Source organism: Pagrus major, chromosome 23 (genome assembly GCF_040436345.1).
Source record: "Pagrus major chromosome 23, Pma_NU_1.0".
Classification (NCBI taxonomy): domain Eukaryota; kingdom Metazoa; phylum Chordata; class Actinopteri; order Spariformes; family Sparidae; genus Pagrus; species Pagrus major.
This window is the reverse complement of record NC_133237.1, coordinates 21290683-21311894: the sequence shown is the minus strand read 5'-3', so window position 1 is coordinate 21311894 and position 21212 is coordinate 21290683. Positions and strand designations below refer to the sequence as shown.

Below are 21212 nucleotides of genomic sequence, written 5' to 3'. Positions count from 1 at the left end.
AATATCTGCAGCTCTCCATCAGATTCTTAATTTACTAATATTTACATCTGAACCTGCAGCTGGCCGGTGAAGAATGAATTAACCTGTGAATGAATCATCATTCATCCCGAGCCCGGGTGCTCGGCCACAGTGGAATTTACATAAATCCTGCAGTAATTTTAGAATAATTTAAATCTAAATAGCAAAGGGCTGAATAATCAACAAGTAATGAGAAGTAAAATTGGTCATCTGTTCACATCTTTCACTATCAGCTTCATCAAACAGGCATGGCCGACTCCCATTCACTCCAAACAATCATCTTTGGAGGTCAGTCCCCCTTCAATGCAGTTAATTTTACCAAGAGGCATGAATGTCTCAGTTCATACTGCGTTGCTCATCACTCCCGAGACAGAAAGGCTAAATAGCAGACTGTTTAATTTATTCATGTGAGCCATCTCTTCCTTTGCTGCCATACATGCAAATTCAGTCTTGATTAGGCTTCCAATTTTCATTTTGTGGAATGATCAAACTTTAAACAGCAATTTAGGAATAATGATTTCAATAACGATGATAATTTATCATTAATTTGTTTGTTGTTTATAAGAAAAGAAAGATTTTCCAATTACACACAGCAGCTGGGAATGTAAAAGGGACTTTATTTGCTCGTGGGCAACTCTGAAATTTAACACAAATGCTTGTTGAATTAAAGTTCAATATTTAACGATTTTTCTTCCATGTTTACTTCTTAAACACAAGACTGATACACATTTATATTCACCTTTTCTCAAAAAGGTTTCCATTTATACACAGCATCCATAGAACAAGACATCCTCACTGTTCTGATCAGGCTTGTTATTAATCTGTGAATGGAAGAAGGGGGGACAGTGCTCTGGTTTTGTTTGAGTCTGCCATTTTGACACTTTGACTGTTTGCCTCTTCAGTATATTATCATCTGTCGCTCAATAAACTAGTCTGAGTGTCTGTTTTGTTTGTTTATCATTTAATCTATAACAAAGTTTGAGCCTCTCACCGTCCCCCCCTCCTTTTAGAAGCAGCAAATGGTTTAGTCCACTGGAAACCATGGTGATAGCGCTGATGCTTTTACAGTGAAAACCTTCAAGCAACCTGTCTTTCAAACAACTGAAGTAGGCTAGCAAAGAGAAAACAAGACATTAATAAAGATATTTCGAGGGGAAACTACTCTACATTATGTATCTGTCTTTTGAAAAAACCTTTCAACAGACAGGTGAGTGAACACAACTTGCTTGCACCTGTTTTAGCGTAAGGCTTGAACCTAGCTACCTAGCATTAGCAGCTTAGCTGAGCTCCCCCTTCGCTCCATATTTCCACGTTACTGAGGATGTGAGACAAAAGTGAGCTCATCGAGTCAGTGGAGTCAGCAAACTTTTGCTTCACTTTACAGTGAAAGATTTACAACAAGAGTGAGCACTATGAGCTAGCACTGTCAATCAGGACTATAGTCGAATTTTGTCTTTTATTTTGAAATGCAGTAGTACTTTCTCAGGGTAGAGGCCAGAAAATATAGTTGTTTTATGATCCCAGTCCAACCAAAACCCTTCATTGTAATTAAGTAATATTGTAATAGCAATGTAACTGTACTCACACTCACAGGTGATAGTTTCACGATTGGGTATAAAAGGGGCATCCTTGAAAGTCTTTTTGAAAGTTCACAAGCAAGGATGGGGTGAGGTTCACCACGTTTGATGGATAAACGCTTCGTCAAACCGTTGTGTCAACACAACTCATTTCCAAATGATTGCATTCCATTTTTATTAACGTTTTACACAGCACCCTAACTTTTTTGGAATAAGGGTTTTATGTTATCTAGCAAGAACTATACTGTGGATCCCTCTATTGGTTTCTGTGACAGCAAAAATACGACGTGTGTTTTATAATGTACGGAACGGAAACATCCTTTTATTTCATTGCCAGTGTTTCAAAATTCTGACAAGACAGTAATCAGTATGACAGAGCACGGAAACCAAAAAAAAAAAAAATAAAGAATACTCTCCAAAGTGTTCAGCACCGTCATTTACAGAGGAATCTTTAAAGAAAATCTGTCTACTGGGCTGAAAACATTTTCCCAGGAAATGGACATCTCTCCGCTGTCGGAGAGCAGAGCCCGGCAACACTCGCTGCGTGCCAAGCTGCAGCATCATCCCACTTCCCATTAGTCATGCTGTATGTGACTCTTATGTATTAGGTTTTCCCTTCATAAGCTCTCATTGAGAGAATGATTACATATTTCTACATGGCTGCCAGTGCAAATTATTAGCATAAGCAGCACTGGTAAATGACTTTCTGTGACAAAGCAAACACCAAACCGACTCTGTAGAACAAACAGAGGGGCAAACAATAAGTTGAGAGAAAACACAGCAGCACTGGGCTCTTGAGGAACACCACACTGATGATTCTTGCATAGGTTTACATATTACACATTCACTGCTGCTGCTGTGTTAAGTTTGAAGGGATAAAAATCAGCACCAACAGTATGTAATGTGTCTGTGTCTGCAGCTGGGAGCCTTACTGATGCCTCAACAGTGCCACCTTTTGATCAAAGTCAATATTAAGCCTCCTCTTCATGTTCACTCATCAAAAACACAATGTATGTGTGTGTGTGTGTGTGTGTGTGTGTGTGTGTGTGTGTGTGTGTGTGTGTGTGTGCAGCTCATGAATCTCCAGAAAACGTCTGAATTGGACAAAGTCTTCATTTTAGGACACTATGTAGAAAAATAAAAGAGAATTATGATCTTTTTACTGTCTTTCTGTACGTTTTAGCAAAGAAATATCTCTCAGCTGAATCCTTCCTGCTGGAGTTTGGCTTTAAAGTCTGAACACTCCCGAACACACTCGAGAGTTTCTCCTGGAGTTTATGAGCGAGGATCCCGTCCCAGTATTTACAAAGCAGAGAGCCCCCCGGCCGTAAAATCTTCTCAGCCAAGTCCACCAAAGACAAACACATCGTGATGAGTCTCTCGTGGTCCATCTCTCGGAAACCGCTGGCGTTGGGCGCCATGTCGCTCAAGATGATGTGAGCCTGGCCGTCAGGGAGCAGCTGCAGCAGCTTGGCGTGTGTGGCGGGGTCAGTGACGTCATGACAGGACAGGAAGTGGGCGCCGTCCAGAGCTGGTATGTTCAGCAGATCAATGCCAACAACTGTGCCGCATGGTACCTCTGGATCTAGGATGAAGGAAAACATTTTGTAATTAACAAGGAGGTATTTCAGTGGTATCTGAACGTGTTACTTAACACAGCAATATGGTTATGTGACACGAATCCACAGGTGATGAACTGCAGGTATTAACGCACAAATATGAGCACAATGGGGTCCCGTTGTATGATTTAATGGTCTGTTAACTTCTACTTCTTTCCCTTTCTAAACAAATAAATAAATCCTAGAAAAAAGTTTGTCTTGGTTGGTTGAATTCAAGGTTAGCTGGAAAACAGCCCACCTGGGACACTGGAAATGGACTGAAGCATTGAAGTGGTTTCAATCTGAATCTGTACGTGTTGATATAAGCAGAAAAACTCTTTAAATAAAGCTGTATTGCTGTATATATTTATTATTATAAAGATAGCACAATAAAAACTGTCACAAAATACAATTGTAAATCGTAAAAATCTCACTGCAGCCTTTTAAACTGAGGTTGTATTGGTGTTTCCAAACAAAATACCCACACCTACAATACCACAGGCTCATATCTTTGTCAGTGACTAATGAGAAGACAAATTGGTCATTTATTTTTTATTTTTTTTAAATCTTTGAAAAGAGTTTCTTCAGTATTATTTCTTCATCTACATGTGACTGCATGTCAGAGGGATGTTTTAAAATATTTTTCTTATTAAAGTCAAAAGCATAGAAAGAATTGTGACATGTAGAGTGACTGACATGAAGGATGAATAATAAATAAAAAGCTAATTCTCTGATCAAAGATAATAAATCTGAGTAAATAAAGTTAAATAATCTAAATAATACTGCACTGATTTTGTATCATGCTCTGTCAGGTGTCTCTGTTATTTTGTCCACCCCTGTGTGTGTGTGTGTGTGTGTGTGTGTGTGTGTGTGTGTGTGTGTGTGTGTGTGTGTGTGTCCTCAGCTTCCTGTCTCACCTGTCCCGGCTGAGTTGACCCTGTGCACCGCCACCTGGCTCCAGGCTCCAGGTGCAGCCCCGCAGTCCACCACGCTGTATCCGGGCTGTAAGAGCCGGAACTTGTCGTCCATCTCCAGCAGCTTGAAGGCGCTCCTGCACCGGAAGTTTTGTTGGTGAGCAGCCTTGACGTACGGGTCTCTGAGCTGCCGCTGCAGCCAGCGCTGCCCGGCGGGAGTCTTACTCTTTAGCTTCTTCATCAGACAGGACGAGGAGTGCAGCCCTCTCCTCTGGAGGGGCGACCACCACATTGTTTTGACTGGGAGAGGTCATGTGCAGTGTACGGTCAACTGCGCCTGCGTGGAACGACAACTCCTGATTGGTCAAAGACAAACTCTGAGCGTAACACATTTATATGTCCCCTCACTGTTAAGACTGACAACAATAGTTCCTACCTGAGAAAGTCATGCTTCTTTCTGCTCATTCGTTCATTTTGTCCTTTTTTTCTTTTACTAAATTACTTTACATGCACTGTAGGTCTATCTGTTCATTATTATATCAAGCTCAGGCCTGAATAATAAAAAAAAGATAATTGAGAGCAGAAAAATGAAAAACTACCAATGTGAGGGACATAAAATAAAGTACAATTTAATTATAGAAAAAATAATTATGACGTGGTTGTCGTGGCTGTTTCGTATGGAAGTCCATTTCTGTCTGTCAAAGAAAAAAATATCCCCATCATAAGTCATAATTATGAAAAGGTGAAATGATGCGTTACAAAGTCATAATTATGTAATAAAAAGTCAAAATTATTACATAAATATTTTATTTTTTAACTCAAACTTTTTATTACATATATATATCAATATTTTATATTTCTATATTCAAGATTAGTTGTAATGAAAATACAAAGAGTTTCATTATATGTTTGTTTTGTTACCTACCACAAATAACAACAACAACTAATAATAATAATAATAATAATAATAATAATAATAATAATAATAATAATAATAATAAAGCACTTTTCCCCAATTATATTTGCAGGGGCTTTGGATAGAGAAGATGAAATTGTCATAATATATTGACACATTATATATTATATATATTAATATACAATATTTGAACTTGTTTAATCACAACGTAGATCATCTGAACAGTTGTGTGACTGAATGACACGTTGATAAACATTAAGCCTGCAGTTTCTAGTCGAACATATTTGAAAGTAACACAGACCTGAACAGATTTACCAAACACATGATGGGACTTGTGTCCAGTCTGCTGATGTTCAGACCGATCCGGGCTCTCACACATCAGTGCGTCATGTGATCACGTCAGTGACGCTGCACGCGGGAGTTTGTTATTCATCATTTCCTCCAGTTTTATTTTTTTTTTAATCCAGTTTCGCGCTTTTTATAGAGTCACGTGCAGGGACAGTCACAGGGCAGACGCTGAACAGGTGAGGGTGTTCGCTCACGGTGCTTTGCTCGGGCGGTGTTGTCATCGTGTTTCTGTAAAGTTGCCTTCCTGTCAGACTGGTGACGTGATGAGCCCCAAGCTGCTGACCCTGGTGCTGGTGGTCCGGCCCGGCAGAGTGCTGCTCGGCATGAAGAAGAGAGGGTTCGGGGCTGGGAAGTGGAACGGCTTCGGGGGCAAAGTTGACCAAGGAGAAACCATTGAGGATGGTGCACGGAGGTAAAGTCATCTCCTCAGCTGTCTGTCTCCATGAACCTGCACTGAACTGCCCCGCGCTGCACTGAGGAAGTTCAGTGTGATGCACACGGAGTCACTTCAGGAGCAGACAGTGTGTGTGTTTGGTGTGATGCAGTGTGATGCAGGTCCACAACACATTTGCTGGATTCAAAATCACACTGAAAATCTAGAGAAGAATCAGTCAGGAAGGATCAGGAGAGAGCAAAACCATCCCTTTTTATAACATATCCATGGCAGACATCATTACACCTCGAACATGTATTCATAAAAACAAGATAGAGATCTGTGCATTTAAAATCAATCTACAGGACAGAAGAAAGATGAAGTATTTGCTTTTTTAAAATGTTATTTGTCGGCTTGACAGAATAAATGAACATTGAGTCTGGAGTGTGTGCGATCATCAGTCATCAGCAGGATGTTTGTTCCCAAGCTGAAGGAAGGAAGTTCTGAAAGCAATCAGGCCGAGTCCCAAACTGTTTTCTCTCGGGGGTCAATCACGGACCTGCTTTGTGTAGCTCAGTAAGAGTTTTGGAAATCTCAAAAGCTTTTCAACAAAAGCTCTCTGGGCTGGAGTTCATGAAATACTGTGATGTGAAAACTGGCTATCATATCATGTTTTGAATCGTAGTGTTATTGATTAATATATTTAGCTCTACCTTATTAGTCTTATTACAAGCATTGGAGCAGCATCAGTTAATCAACTAGCTGTAAACTATAAAATCAATGGCCTACTTTTTTGATAATCGACTAATAATTTTCCAGCTGTGTGAACATCTGTGAAAAAAAATGATTTTGCAAACTCAAAGATCGTCCTACTAGATTTTCTCTCACTTCCTGCCTCCATCAGTGAATGTGGTTGACTCACTTTGTGTCAACACTTTACAATCTGAACCTGCTGTTAGCGTCTGTGTGAAGTGTACTCTTGAGTTTATTTCTAAAAGACGCGTTATCAAATATTCATGTGACGATGTCCTCCACAGAGAACTGCTGGAAGAGAGCGGCCTCACGGTGGACGCCCTGGAGAAGGTCGGAAACATCAAATTTGAATTTGTCGGAGAAACACAGCTGCTGGACGTCCATATTTTCAGAGCCGACGATTATAACGGAGAACCGACCGAATCAGAGGGTATGTTTCCACGGCAACACGCTGAACTGGAAGACATGAAAGCGGGTAGTGGTGAAGGATAATTCCAGTGTGTTTGTACCCAGGTTTTATGTTAATAGGAAAATAGTGAGACAGCTGTGGGATGACAGAGTTACTGCATCGGCTCAAAACAACACTATCATCTTTTAATGACAATAACTAATAATGTAAAAATAGTTTTAAAACGATGACTTAGAAAATAGACGTGTCATTGTTACCATGATAAAAAAAACAACGTTGGAGGTGAAGGGGAACAACTGAAGCCGCATTTCCACCAAAAGTACCCAGAACTACATTTCAGAGAATAAAAGGTCCCTTGAGCCCGTTGTTGTCTCATCGAGGTCAAAGATCCGTGAAAAAGTCATCAGTCATGTGCTTTTTTTCTGCAGCTGCAGACTAGTTTGCAGCTGCACATTTTTTTTAAATGGCTGCTGAAATAAAGTCCTCAACCTATCAGAACTGTTGAGTGCTACAAGCCCCGCCCCCACATTTCCTGTGCTTTTGGAAAGTACCATCCCACAAGCAAATGGGTCAAATAAGAGGCATTCCCCGACCAAACAGTTCTGGGTACTCCCCAAGAGGAACTGCCCAGTGAGGAACAATACACCTTTTTAAGGATGTTTGTTTTGGATTTTGTTTTGGGTTTCTTTCTGTGGCATTCACACTGCAAACAGGAACCATGAAGTGCATAAGCCAGCCAGCTATTTTCTTTACAAGCTCTCATTTACTTTTTCGCACAGCTGGCAGGATTTTAAAAATGGTGTTCGCCAGCACTTGCTCCTGACATCAACCAATAACTCTACACTTATATCACTCACAGTTCTCTGGTCTAAGAACTTGAAAATGCCTGAAAATGCCTAATACTGTATCTCCAGAACTTCATTAGGACCCTGGTTCTTCCAAATGTTTCTCTTCCCTGGGGAAAGTTCCCACGGGGGAAACGCGGCTCATCATGATGCACGCACTTAGAAGATAAAGAGGAACGTCTATTTTTGTTGTGCAAGATTCCAAGTAACTGACCAACAAAACAAACTGTTATCCAGCTAATAAAATTCCCTTTTCACTTTTGGTTCTCCTTAATCTCGAACTTCCTATTATTATTGTTATCTCAATGTCAGTCCAGGCTATGTGGGAGTTCTAGTCTCATCCTTAAAGCTGAAATAACGATGCCTTCTGAGAATCAATAGTTACGGTTCACAGTGTGTAGTTCATGTTTTTGGAAATCACCTTTGAAAGAAAACAGACCATAACGATCCCACTGAGTGAATAATTGAAACATTTATATGGGAACTTTTTCACAGACATGGCTGAGAGCAAAGAGAGCACTCGAGTTCAGGGGAGGAATCGATGAATATGCTCTCAGCAGTTAAGTTTAAAAGACTGTAAATTCACAAAGGAAAGAAGAGGCCCTCACAGGAAGGAATGCAGAGGCCTGCAGTGATCTGCGCTTCCTGAGAATTTAGTCAAGGTCAACAGGGTGAAGTGGAGGCACAGCAAAGTGCAGCTCGTCGAGGAGTCAGACATTAACACTGGACCTAAGGGAGGGCAGGAGGAGTCAAACAGCCGGCGGGAAGAGAGAGAAATGGTGCTGAAACTTGCCATCAATACTAGTATGGCTTTAAAGTTTTACAAGCTGTCTCAGCAAGTGGTGATGTTTAAGAAATCCTATTTTCTACTTCATCCACGGGAGAGGAAAGTTAGCTACGTGTTTTTAAACACAGTGTAGTGACGGGAGAAGTCGAGCCGTGGTGCCAAAGGTTGATGTCTTTCATACCTTTCTACAATCTTAAATCTTCTCAGTTGTTTATCTGCTTCGAAAGAATTGTGCGTCAATATAGTGAACTTAAAGGGTAGGCTCACATTTTTTTAAATATGTCTTAAGACAATACTCGTAATCCTCGGTACTGTGCAACACTTCATTCATTAAAATGAGTGTGTGCTTTTTAGGAGGTCCGCTAATTATTCTCTGCTGTTTTCTAGAAATGAGGCCTCAGTGGTTTGAATGTCACCAGATTCCCTACAGTCAAATGTGGCCAGATGACATCTTGTGGTTCCCGCTGATGCTCCAGAAGAAGAAATTTGTTGGCTACTTTAAGTTTCAGGGTCACGATGTGATCCTCAGCCACAAACTTGAGGAGGTGGAGCGACTGTGAGAGGGAGGAACTGCCTTTCTGAGGACATTTATTAAAAGTATCGGCCTTCCAGATTTCTTCTTTAAATGCTGAAGATATCTTTATAAAGTGTTCAGTGATTGTTGTTCGTTCTTTTTTTACTGTACATGTAGAGTGTTAACATAATTGTTAAGGATGGAAAAAAAGAAGCAATCAAAGCATCAATACAGTGAAAGAAAAATCCATTCTGTCTTTTTATTTTTCAGGATAATTGATTTTACACAATTCAGCAAGGATTTCTTAGATAAAATATTTACAATATCTACATAATTTTCATCATAATCATAATTTTATTGGGTTCATATTCTGTGCAAGTCAACCTGATTCCTGAAACTGTGTTTTTTTCAAATGTGTTTCATATTGTATGCACAATATTTCAGTTTCTTTATAAAATAAAAGCTGACCTATGTGCACGTCCTGATTTACTCTCCGGCTTTTTTCATTTCAACACAGCAGTTCGGTGTATTTGAGTTGACATCAGTCGGTGAGAATTTGTGAGGTAACTTTAAAAACATGAGCCCGTATGTGGCAAATTGTCCCTTTTGAATTGAAAAATATATGTATCCAAATATATATTATGCTCTGATAAACTACATGTGTACAGTCACAAGTATGTATCATGGTTTTCAAGCCAAATATCTAAAAAGTAGCAATATTGTGGATCTTTGTACGGAAGTGCGAAACAGCCATGGGTCAGACGTGTTTCCTCCACGTTTTCATGATAACATGTTACATTTATTTTTGGTTTCTCAAGATCATGAGTTATTTATGTCATTATCACCGAATAAAAAATGTTTTTCTGAGATAATGGGATCATTTTCTCAAGGTTTTGAGAAAACAAGCTTTTATATGCCATCATCACGTCATAAAGTAAAAAGAGGGAACAAGCTTTTGTTTTCTTATGATAACGGATTAATTTTTGTCGTTATCTTAAAAAAAAAGCTTGCTTTCTCTGGAATTATTACTGTGATAATGACAAAGTTAAATAACTAACTTGTCATCAGAGAAAAACAGAGAAAATAATGTTTGAATCTTGACTGTTTAGGGTAGATACGGAAGCCCAAAAGAGACATGAGTCAAACATATTACTTTCTCAGTTTTCCTGTGCTAAGTTAATGCAATGTTGTTTTCCCGAAATAATGGGATAATTTATCATGACTGTAAAACAAATAAAATTCACTTCGTTATCATGGGGAAAAAAGAGGAAACAATATGTTTTACCCATGGCCGCTCAAGGGCTACCGTCTCTTTGCCCTGATACACATCATTAAACAAATTTAAATCTGCAACTGTGAAAAAAATACTCTATAAGGTGATTTGGCCAAATGTCTTAAAAAAAGTTAGTGATTATTAAATTTTAACTGCGTAGGAATCTCGTTAAATGACTTATTGCACAGCTGTGTGTTTTAGTGAATTTATATTATATATCTTTGGTAGTAAATCAATAGCTTATAGTGTTATTTTTGACACTAGTGCCAGAGGTTGTTGTTTTTTAATCAATAAATCTCAAATCTCTGCCCTTTGTAGTATTTGTCCTCTGAGTGTAAGCCTTTCAAAGTAGCTTATAAAATAAAACTGAGAGTCTTCAAACAATGTAAGCGGAGAAAGCAAAGAAGTAAATACTATAACAGTGAGAGAAGTAGCACAATTGTCCATAAACATGTAAAGTATGCTGCGACACGTCTTCATAAACTACAAATCTGTATCAAAAAATCCATTGGTCTAAAGTTATTCAGCAAAAACCTTCATGACTGGAGATTTAAAATAATCCCATCCTTTAACAAAGTCAAACTGTCTGTCCAGCGCTATTCTTCCTCAGCTATCTTAGTGTACAAAACCTCTTAAAAAGTTAAAAGTTATAAACAGGTGCTTCAGGAAATGAGTGGGAATGCATGAGTTTGCTGTCATCCTTCAAGGCTGACATGCTGACTGCTCCCTTATAAAATAACAGTTAGAGGATTTTCCCTCCTTCATTTGGAAAAGGAAATAATTTGCTCATCAAGCGGAGCATGAAATGGCAGATTTATGAGCCCACTGTGTCTTCCACTTACATGGTCGATGATCAAACCCGAAATAAGTCGAGAAGCTGAGAATCCATTTACATTAACAATCCTCTTATTGAATGGAATGTATACTGCGTAATAAGACGATGAAAAGTTGTGCACTCTACATTTTTAAGTTCTTTTCCAGTTTGTGATCCTCGTCCGCTGCAGTGTTTCCCTCCTTCCACTTCTGTGTTTTAAGGTTTCAGATGGGACGTTTCAATCCGTTATTACCGCCGAAGAGACATCCGAGCTTCGGCTGGAGTTCATTCCACACCTCTCCCATCTGGAGAGAAAGCAGGAAAAGACAACACTTATGTCATATCACAATATAATGATATCCTAAATCTAAGATGATATACAGTTTCATTTTCACGATAATGATGCATGAATATATTGCCCAGCCCTTCCATATTGGCGGTTGAGTGAAAAAGATTAAATTCAGATAGAGGCGTCTAACCTGTTTGCTTCATTTGATTTTAAAATAAATATTTCAATACAAACAAATAAATAGGCAAAGGCTTGTGTGGGAGATTCATTTGTTCATGTGAACTGTAAACAAGCTGGAATCCTCAATGAGGAGATTATTCCTCCGGTGATACCATCCATCATTATTAGTCCTTTCACTGGAAGCCAATTTAAAAACTGATTTGACCTCTTGGAGCGACGGAGAAGAAACTGCAGAAAAGATGAATCCCTCACCTCTCTGTGTCCTTGGACCTGGGAGTTAACAAAAGCCCCGAGAATGTGGGATGTGATGGGAAGGTAGATGAAGATGAGCTGCGTCTCTTGATGGAGGCAGAACAGGGAGAAGTAGTTACGCAGCTCCATCGTCTGAATGGCGTTTTCTTGCTGTTAACAGAATAATCATAAAATAAAATTACCACTTATCAAAAAACGTGTAAAAAAAAAAAAAAAAAAACTGAAGCTAAACTGATCAGAAAACAATTTTATTCAATTTCTAACCACATACGCCAAACACAGACGAACCACACTGACTGAGAGGAAGTACAGTCACAAGATGGGACCAGCAGGGAGGCAGCAAGTTGACAAATGCTGTTAATTGATATGAAACCTAATGTGACTCATGTTTCTACCCATGTGTGAAACTGCGATTCGCTCCATTCAAAGTTGCTCTTATTCATTCAGTTATAATATCGTATCTGCCCCCCTGCGTCGAGCGTTTCAATAGACGATCAGGAACAGGAAGTACGCTGAAGCATTAGAGGTATTTGTGCTTGAAAATGTGTAACGGTTTAAATTCAATTAAAAGAGACTTTATGGTTACTGATAGTGTGAGAATATTTTGGTATTAATTACACCCAGTGGATGGTGTGAGTGTGTTAGCAGTAAATACACTCAGGCCAATTTAACATTTTATTTATCAAGTGCTAAATGACTTAAAACGGTCAGGAAGCCTTATTAAATGTGAAACTGTCGGATCACCTGAACGATCCGTGATTCCAGCTGCTCCACAGACGCCTGCTCTTTGGGCTGCACTGTGGCGCTCATCATCTGCCTCTTCATCACGCTGTACTTGTGCAGAGCTCTCTGGTGCTCGTGGAGGACGCCCTTCTCGTGGCGCTCACAGAGATCCTGGAGACAAAACGCAGTCACATGCAGTTCTCCTCAACTGCCTCAAAAGGGCAACGGATATAGACAGAACAGTCACGCACAACAGCCGAGGATGATAGGAGAACTGTTTGTGCAAAATATGAAATGACCATATATATATATCGGAGTTAATAGATTGTGGTATACGCGGCTTTAACTGCCCACCAGTCCCCTTTTTTAGTCACTGCAAAATGACTTATTACATAATCCTGAATCTAGTTACTAATTACTTCCTGTCTTGTAGTCAGGAGTCTTGCGGTCTTTGTGGTTTGCACAGTCCTTGACTGATCATCGACAGACGGTCATAGATTAAAAGATCACCCAAGACGCAGTCAAAGCAGTCCATGTTATTTGTGCACTGAAAAAGAACTGAACTGAAAAATTGCCTGTTGTGGTTCAGCAAGGTCGACACAGTGTTTATATTCTGATGTGCCCGTTCCATACAAATGGATGCTTGGTTAGACTGGGTTCAGAGAGCTGCTGTGGATGACAGCAGAGGAGAGAGGGAGAAAGGAGACGAGTGTCATTGGCTGAAGCTCGTTCATTGTTGCTCGACCCGTCAGCGATTTAACCAGATATATCCTGCTAGATATCCAGCAGACATCGGCGCACATCGCTCATTTGAACAGTTCAGACATAACAACTGTCATTCACTGGAGCTCCAACAATCTGCCTCTGATCTGGGGCTTTTTGTCAGCAATCCCCAAAAATCTTCAGCAAGTGGAAGATCAGGGATAAAGTCTTGTGGCGTGAACTTGAATACACAGCATCTCATTCTGTCTCAGTGCTTCATAAAGTTAGATTCATTAATAGAGGAGGCAGATCCTTTACATCCTAACGCAACAATTCTTTCATTGAAAATTTCACTTCAGTTAGAGTAGAGAAGTATAATCAGGAAAATGCACTAAACGTACAAGATCTTGCTACAGCAAAAAGTGGAAGTGTTTTGAAGATTATTATTACTCTTCATTCATGTAAAAGGAGGATTTTATTGGAGCTCAATTGGGATTTTTTGCACATATGACTGTAACTAATTATTTTCTTTCATTGTGGATTAATCTGCTGATTATTTTCTCCACTAATCAACTGATTTCTGTCGATCTACTAATTGATTAATCGCCTCATTGTTTCAGCTGTAATTGTATAATCTGTAAAAATATCAGATTTTTAAAACTGTTCATGTGTTTTGTGTGCAAGAATCTTAATTTGTAAAGTAACAAGAAACTTAAAAAGTACAATATTTCCCCCTGAAATGCAGCGGAGTAGAAGTAGAGAGTAGCATGAAAAAGAAAAGACTCCAGACCGCTTACAGTATCATTACGCCTGCAACGTGAAACATGCAAACATCAAAACAAAATCATCTGTCATGAAAGGTTGTTGACACCTGAAGGTGAACTCAAAAAACTCAAAAAGGTGTAACTGACTCACTCTGTACGATTGCAGCAAATCCAGGAAAAGATTCAGTTTTTCCACAACATCGTCCTCCTCCCGTCTGCCCTGAGGACATTAGCACAACAACATTTACTACCCAGTGCCGGTTTTGGACAGCAGGTGGTGGGGATGAAGGACTGAGGGCTGTACCTGCTGAGCAGCTTTGTCAGACAGCACGGCGAACTCTACAGACAGACTCTTCAGAGACTGACGCAGGGTCCCCCAGGTGCTTTGTGAGGAGGCCAAGGAGGGAAGAGACGAAGCATCTGAGCCCAGCGTACTGAAGAAAACAGCATTATTACAGGGGCAGAAAGGAACATTGTGGTGTCTGAGCTGCCAAACTCATTTCAAGGTAACAACCATGAAGAGACACAACAACACAAAGGATTTGGAGTCTTATTAACATTTGTTTTCAGAGTCCAAAAGCTCTGGAAACTAGAGACAGACTTCAACGTTATATCCATAATAATGAAATACCTGAGCTCTTTGCCAAACATGAGGAGATCAGTTGCATTCTCCTTCGAGCGCTCCGCCATTTTCTCAGCTCTGTCCCGCAGCTTATGGAAGCTGTTGTGAATATTTCTAATCAGCTCTCTGCTTGTTGAGAACTGAGCCTGGATGTCAGCGGGGAGATATTCCTACACAACAGATGCAGCACAGCTCTTAAAAACACCTGGTTAAGTGGTAACAGTTTGGGGTTTTTCTTCCCATTGTTCACGTGACAAACCTTTGCCAGGGTTGCGATTCTGTTGGTCATGAACTCATCACCGGTTTTCTTGTAAGTGTCACGCAGCTTAGTCTGAACATCCTGTTTGGGAAGAGGTGTGAGTGGAAAAAGACACTGAGTAGCTGGAACAGGAAGCATTTCACTGTCAGTCATCATGACGATAATGCTTATTGTGCAACAGCCACAGAGCAAGGCAGCAGTGAATTATAAAAGTACCACATACGGAGCCACTGAAGGTGAGGAAGGTCTTGACCAGCTCGTCCTCTGAGAAGAAGGGATGCCGCGCCACCAGGTTGATGAATCTGCCGAGAGCGCGTCTCCTGCCCTCAATGAACTCGCGCTCAGAGACGTTGGTCAGGACTGTGGACGGACACCAGAGAAACAAAAACCATTGGATACATTTTAGTGGGAAATAAGTGGACCGTGAGGACACATTAAGCAATCTGATAAATAATAAACTGAAATCATTGTTTAAGGTCAATTTATATAATGTAGCATCAAAGACGTTATAAGAGGGGAGACAAACCACTTAAAGCTTCATGAATAGAAAACTCTGCAATGCCAGAGTTGGCGGTTGTATGACACATATCCTGCCCCTTCCCCCCCAAAAGCCAATTGTCTGCTGAACTGGGAAACATGTCAGCAAATTGTATTGTTGCACTGAGCATTTCAAACCTTATTTTGGGGCGAAGGCACTGAACTTTTTAAGCGTTTTTTAATTAGATTTGCGCATTTTCAAGATGGTTGCCAAGTGGCAAGACTTGCCTAAAAGAACTATGGTAGCATCCTGTTCAAGCATTCCCCCTAAAGCATACCCTGCTTGATCCTATATTTTACACTAAATGGGACCAGAATTTACAAAATGAACATCGTCCTGTAATGAAGACGACTTTAAACTATGGATTGAGTCCGTAAACTTATTAGGAAACTGTTTATTAAGGTGACAGGTGAAGTGAGAAGTAGGGTCATTTTCTAATAAGCTTATATACAATTGGTCCTCTTTTTGCAACCAGTGGAGGTGGTCAGCAGAAAGTATGCAGGTTCAAGGCACTTCTGCATGGACACGGAAGCTCCGTCCACTAATTGTACTGTGAAATCAGATAAACTGCCTCCGGTGATGTCACTTGAGTCAGCGTCAAGTTTACACCCGAACCGCCGGTGCTCAAGTTGCATCGTGGGTAATGTAGGCACCAGGTTTTGACAAGGAAAAACAATGCATGGGAATGTTAATTTGTTATTTTGTCAAAGTTTATTTCTGCTGCATCTATTTTCATACTTTTTCCAAAAACTTGTGATTCCAACAATGTTGTGGAAGCACGATACTAAAACTGGTCGAGTAGTCTTTCAAAGAACAGCATGTTCTCACTGTGTGCCAATTAGTGAACCAAAAAATAATCTTATATATGCACATATTGAAGTAGATCTTGTGCTACACATATCAGAGGAAAAGAGCACAGTAGGCAGGATGTTGGATTTATATGTTTGGTATCTTTTTCGATATATTCTGTACTTGATGAAGATCTGTCTAATCAAGTGTTTTGCATGGATCCCTCACTGTGTGTGTGTGTGTGTGTGTGTGTGTGTGTGTGTGTACGTGTGTGTGTGTTGACTTAATTATCATTCCAAAGCAACAATAAGTCCTTGTGAACTGAAACAGCCTCATTTTACACACCACTAGTTTCCCTGTTTCTTTCAGGCAATAACTTTGATGAATGGGGACGACTGTGTTTGAAACAAAAGAACCTGCAGGAATACCAGTTTCTATTAAAATTGAACATTTATTATTTATCAGCCATAAAACTACCGAGCTACCAGAACCCCCTGGATATTTACAGCCGACCTTCCAGTTAAGTATATAATCTCAAATAATGGGCTCGGAGTAGTGAATCTAAGATGGAGGAAATGCAAAAAACAAAGAAATACAGTCGTAACTGTGTGGATGTCAGAGTTCAGAGTAAACTCACCTCCCTTCAACATCCTTTTAGGTGGCAGTGCCGGCACCATTCTGTAGGCAAATCTCTGGAGCAAAACCTCGTGGAAGACGTCAAAATCGCTGTAGCGTCGGTAAACTGATATTTTATACCGCTAGAAAACATGAAGCAAAGGAAGAAAATGATCAGAAAATGGGCTAGTGCATGCAAGATTAAGGGTAAAACAAGAATACTGCAACACATTTATTCTAACACAACAATTTGAATGCAGTATGATGTATGGGGTCTCTTGCCTGGCTGGTGACCTGGTACTCCACATGTTTGAGGAACAGGCCCTTCTTCTCAGGTATGAGCTCCACCTGGACTGTGTCTTGGACCAGCAGTTTGTCCAGCGTCTGGGACACCGTCAGTACGTCCTCCTGAGCCGGCTGCATCCTCAGCGCACTCAAGTCCCTCGGCTCCCCGAGCTGAGGTTTTGGAAACTCTGTCGAGCACAAAACCAGCACTGAATATCTTCTAATATTTGTTTTGTTAATGATAAATCTAGAATGAAATGAATTTCCTCACAGTGAGGAATGCTGCTGTTAAAACCACAGATTACTACGTGTCTTGCTCTATTTGTCTCTAGTTGGCTCAGTATTGTGCCTGGTGTTCCTGTGCCATGTTATTCATTCCAAGAAGGTCATGAATCTGAATGTAATGCACTGCGACAAACGCAGAAAACTTGTTCTTGCACAGATGAGGAAGTGGCATGCAGCAAGCTGCCATACTGGCCACACCTGAAATAACAGAGAGAGCCTTAAATAATCACAGAAGGTTGGGAATGGATCTAAGTCAAGCCAGCATAATGGCTACCTCTATGAAAACCATAAAATTCCCCTCTATCATCTTCCCACTGTCAGACTAGTGAAAGAATGCAACACTTAAACATAGCGCACTTCTCTACCAAAATAAAATAAAACAAATGAAGCTTGATCATAACAAATTCTAGCTTTTATTCTGTTGTAAAAGAAACAAAAAGTGTGGGAGAAAATGTATATTTTGTACCAATTCTTTTTATATAAATACTCCCAAAAGTCCTCCTGTCACTTTATAACACTAGGTGGGTGTGTCCTTACGGTAACCTGTCATAGAGAAACTCTATAAGAAATGAAACCTTGTATACATGAGCCAATAAAAGAGTGACATTTGCCCTGTACAGATGACATATCATGGCAGCAGAGGGATGACTGGGGTTTGGAGGTTATGATCAAGCTACTCATTAAGCAAAAAGCTTTACTGCTCTGCTGTCACCTACCCTGTATGCAGTTCTCCAAGAGTTTGGGGCTGGGTTGCTTCCCTTGCTGAGCAAGAGCGATCAAAGCGAGCGCTTTATAGAGGGACAACTTGCTCAGGAATCCATCTGTGGAGTCAACATGCTCAGCAATCTGAGAGGGACAGAGACAACATGACGTCAAAAGGTCACCGTTTTTCAGTCCGGCATCTAAATTCAACTGTGGTTTGCATTCCTTCATGCAAAAAGTGCTCACTAGACACAAAGGCGATGATACGCTGAAGAGTCAGGAAACGGGAAATTCTGCTGAACTATGAGCTGGTTCTCAAATACTCCAAAGACATGTGTTGTAACATATGACGATACCTCAGTATTACAGGGAGCAAATCTGATAGATGCCAATTATTTAAAGGATAAGTTCACCCAAAAATGAAAATTCAGTCATTATCTTCTTCACCCTCGTGCCAATAGAAAGTCTGGTGAAGTTTCATAGTCCACAAAAGATTTATGGACCTTCAAAGCAAAACAGTGTCACAACATTCTTGTAATTCTTGTTATTCTTGTAATTCTTGTAACAACTGAAGGAGATGGGGACTTGTTTCAAGATGTGAAAGTCTTTGGAGCCCCGAGATCCCATATTGATTGAAAAGACGTCATTAACAACCCTTTTAGATCTGAAATCTTCATGGTAGCTGCTAAGCTAAAAGCATTAGCGCACACACCAACTGAAGTGGTTGTACGTGCATAAATATTGTCTTTTTGAAATCAATCTGGGACCTCGGGGCCTCTGGACACTTGGATTAAGCCGGCGGAGCTGCATGGAGCCATTTTGTTTCATTTTTGTTTCTTTACATTTTAAAACAAGTCTCCATCTCCTTCAGCTGTTTAGGAGGGTGAGGAGATACTGACTGAATTTTGTCTTTAAAGGGGCTCTATGTAACAATTTTCATTTATTATTCACTTTTTTATTGTCGATATGTGAGTGGATTGTAAATGACATGAGAAATGAGTCCTTATAGGTTGCCTGTACGAGCCTGTGGATGGTTTGTTGAGCGGCTTAACGCTGCTGGACTGTGGATTTCTTTGAGAAGGACTCGGGTCGGATTTTCCGTGACAATCCAACGGATGTGACTTTAAGCACGAGTGTCTCGTCTCGGTGCTTCTCAGATATCAACAATAGAAATGGAGTCCATTAACATAATCAAATGAAAAGTTCCCGGTCCACAGAGCCCCTTTAACAACCTGCTAACCCCCACAAAGCTTTTCCAACATCCTGTCGATATCACAACTATATCATGGCCCACGTTATCTGTAGTCCCCTGATATTAAGTCACAACACACACTGTCTTATCAGAATTAAACACATATTTGCACAAAGATATCCCATAGTCAAGTGTTTAACTTATGAATGGATCCCTCATGATTAGAAAAACACAAGTCTCAGCCTTAGTTAGCCTTAATTTGAAACTGAAAATGTGATTTAATGTTGTTTTTAATGGTGCCTCTGAATCAAACTGCCCCCCCTGCTCCCACAGCACAAGTAAAGTATGAGCCCCTCACCTGGCCTAACACCGCCTTGGAGAGATCGGTCCTTTGGAGCAACCGCAGAAAAACTTCAACCTGCACTCTCTCATCTGTCCTACAGCGGATGGCCTCATACACTTCCCTGTAATAGGCAGGAACTGAGCCTAAAAGAGGAACAACACCTTCATGGCATCACAACCCCACAAGAAGGCTTACAAGAGCAGCATCCCCCCTCATCACACATCACGTTTAATAAAAGAGCAGGTCAGTCAGCAGGACTAACAGCTGAGTTAGATGATCTTATCACCTTTTATGGGACTTAGTTACTCATTTAATTCCAATCACATGACTTCAAATCATCCCTCACACATCAGATCATTTTTTTAAAAAAAGGTATAAAAAAACATGTTAGACTTTTCAAGACAACACTAAAGATTCAGTAACCTTATCAGAGATTTACAGCAGTGAGGAGTAGATCAGATTAAGTCATTAATCCAGGATAGATTGCTTAAAAAAAAACACTGCGATGCACAAGTGACAGTTTATCACGTGGCAGGTGAAAAAAAACAACTTTAATAACCCGTTTGCATCATCTCTAACAATAACATTCACTATTACTGAAGCACAAGGAGGCATAAACAGGAGATTAAATGAAGATAAATCACTCGTGAAGGGTTTTTAGATGGAGCAGCTTCATGAGATCTTCATGTACCCAAAAGTTCTCAGTGGTCAGCTCCCATCGGGACTTCACCACGCAAACACGTCCACGTTTTTAAAAAAAAAAACACGTCTGCTGCTGTAGTTTTCACCGGGTTTGACAACGCGACGCCAAACAAGAAAAAGCAAAAGCAATAATGAAACGATAACACAGCGTTGTGTCCAGAGGAGAAGGAGAAGTTTGTTCGTACTGTACCTTCATTGATCTCTCCAGCCATGGTTCAGACTGTCATGTGAGCACAAGAGCACCTCCATGTGATTTCCTGCAGAAAAGAAAAAACAAGTAATTTATTTCTTAAAGTTGTAGCGAGCTGCTGGGTAAAGTCCAAGTCAGGAGGAGGAGGAGGGCAATAAAAAAAAAAACCTGACACCTCAGACGCACTGGGAGCAAATGACTGTCTGCCAATACCTGAAGTAAATTAACTTTTAAATCTTTAAAGGTGACGACAAGCAAGAAGCGCTGGAGTTTCTTCTGAATCGGCAGCTCTGATCATGAGGTGTGGGTTTCACAGAATACTCAAGAGACATGTTTTTATTTTTATACCTGTTTGTTTCCTTGTTTCACTTGTGTGAGTTAACTTCACTTGATTTTGTTCCTCATTCTTCTTAACCAAGGAAACGCTGCCTTCAGGGACCCCCCGTAAATTTCAACTTCTGTGTTTCCAAAGTCTTAAATACATTACATTCCACAATAAGAGTATGCAGATTAGAAATAAAGCTACAATATGTGGAAAAAATACGATCAAAAGCAATTTTTACTCGACAAATACTTTTATTTATCCTTAGTTTGATCATTTTTATTATATTCCTGTTAATACTTATTGTTCAGTTTACACA

At 40.1% G+C, this 21212-nt stretch overlaps 3 protein-coding genes across 5 annotated transcripts; 1 reads left to right on the top strand and 2 right to left on the bottom strand.

The window, feature by feature from the left end:
• Positions 1–2690: 2690 nt before the first annotated feature.
• mrm2 (mitochondrial rRNA methyltransferase 2) lies at positions 2691–4427 on the bottom strand. The gene is made up of 2 exons (XM_073494630.1): positions 4111–4427; positions 2691–3180 (listed from the first exon to the last, which is right to left on the bottom strand). Exons 1-2 carry the CDS (start codon positions 4397–4399, stop codon positions 2744–2746), a joined length of 726 nt encoding a protein of 241 aa, XP_073350731.1. The 5' UTR covers positions 4400–4427; the 3' UTR covers positions 2691–2743.
• A 957-nt stretch (positions 4428–5384) lies between these two features.
• Positions 5385–9537, top strand: nudt1 (nudix (nucleoside diphosphate linked moiety X)-type motif 1). 2 transcript variants are annotated; one of them, XM_073494632.1, is made up of 4 exons: positions 5385–5547; positions 5623–5783; positions 6782–6927; positions 8926–9537. In XM_073494632.1, exons 2-4 carry the CDS (start codon positions 5635–5637, stop codon positions 9096–9098), a joined length of 468 nt encoding a protein of 155 aa, XP_073350733.1. In that variant the 5' UTR covers positions 5385–5547; positions 5623–5634; the 3' UTR covers positions 9099–9537. The 2 variants fall into 2 exon arrangements, with proteins under 2 accessions (XP_073350733.1, XP_073350732.1); XM_073494631.1 differs by having other exon boundaries at positions 5474–5547; positions 5608–5783; positions 8926–9192.
• On the bottom strand, positions 9282–20954 carry snx8a (sorting nexin 8a). 2 transcript variants are annotated; one of them, XM_073494628.1, is made up of 14 exons: positions 20920–20954; positions 20572–20638; positions 19695–19822; positions 18159–18288; positions 17155–17345; positions 16895–17015; positions 15154–15290; positions 14931–15011; positions 14681–14841; positions 14354–14483; positions 14201–14269; positions 12605–12754; positions 11861–12010; positions 9282–11444 (listed from the first exon to the last, which is right to left on the bottom strand). In XM_073494628.1, exons 2-14 carry the CDS (start codon positions 20591–20593, stop codon positions 11364–11366), a joined length of 1551 nt encoding a protein of 516 aa, XP_073350729.1. In that variant the 5' UTR covers positions 20594–20638; positions 20920–20954; the 3' UTR covers positions 9282–11363. The 2 variants fall into 2 exon arrangements, with proteins under 2 accessions (XP_073350729.1, XP_073350730.1); XM_073494629.1 differs by lacking the exon at positions 20920–20954 and adding an exon at positions 20785–20909.
• Between the last annotated feature and the right edge of the window lie 258 nt (positions 20955–21212).

Bases quoted from the DNA above. Each gene is read 5' to 3' on its own strand.
- mrm2 (XM_073494630.1), bottom strand. From the start codon at position 4,399: ATGTGGTGGTCGCCCCTCCAGAGGAGAGGGCTGCACTCCTCGTCCTGT. The intron at 3,181-4,110 runs GTGAGACAGGAA...CCTTCATCCTAG, and splicing joins GGTCAACTCAGCCGGGACAG to ATCCAGAGGTACCATGCGGC.
- nudt1 (XM_073494632.1), top strand. From the start codon at position 5,635: ATGAGCCCCAAGCTGCTGACCCTGGTGCTGGTGGTCCGGCCCGGCAGA. The intron at 5,784-6,781 runs GTAAAGTCATCT...TGTCCTCCACAG, and splicing joins ATTGAGGATGGTGCACGGAG to AGAACTGCTGGAAGAGAGCG. The intron at 6,928-8,925 runs GTATGTTTCCAC...GCTGTTTTCTAG, and splicing joins AGAACCGACCGAATCAGAGG to AAATGAGGCCTCAGTGGTTT.
- snx8a (XM_073494628.1), bottom strand. From the start codon at position 20,593: ATGGCTGGAGAGATCAATGAAG. The intron at 12,011-12,604 runs GTGATCCGACAG...TTCTGTTAACAG, and splicing joins TGGAATCACGGATCGTTCAG to CAAGAAAACGCCATTCAGAC. The intron at 11,445-11,860 runs GTGAGGGATTCA...CTTTCTCTCCAG, and splicing joins AGGTCCAAGGACACAGAGAG to ATGGGAGAGGTGTGGAATGA.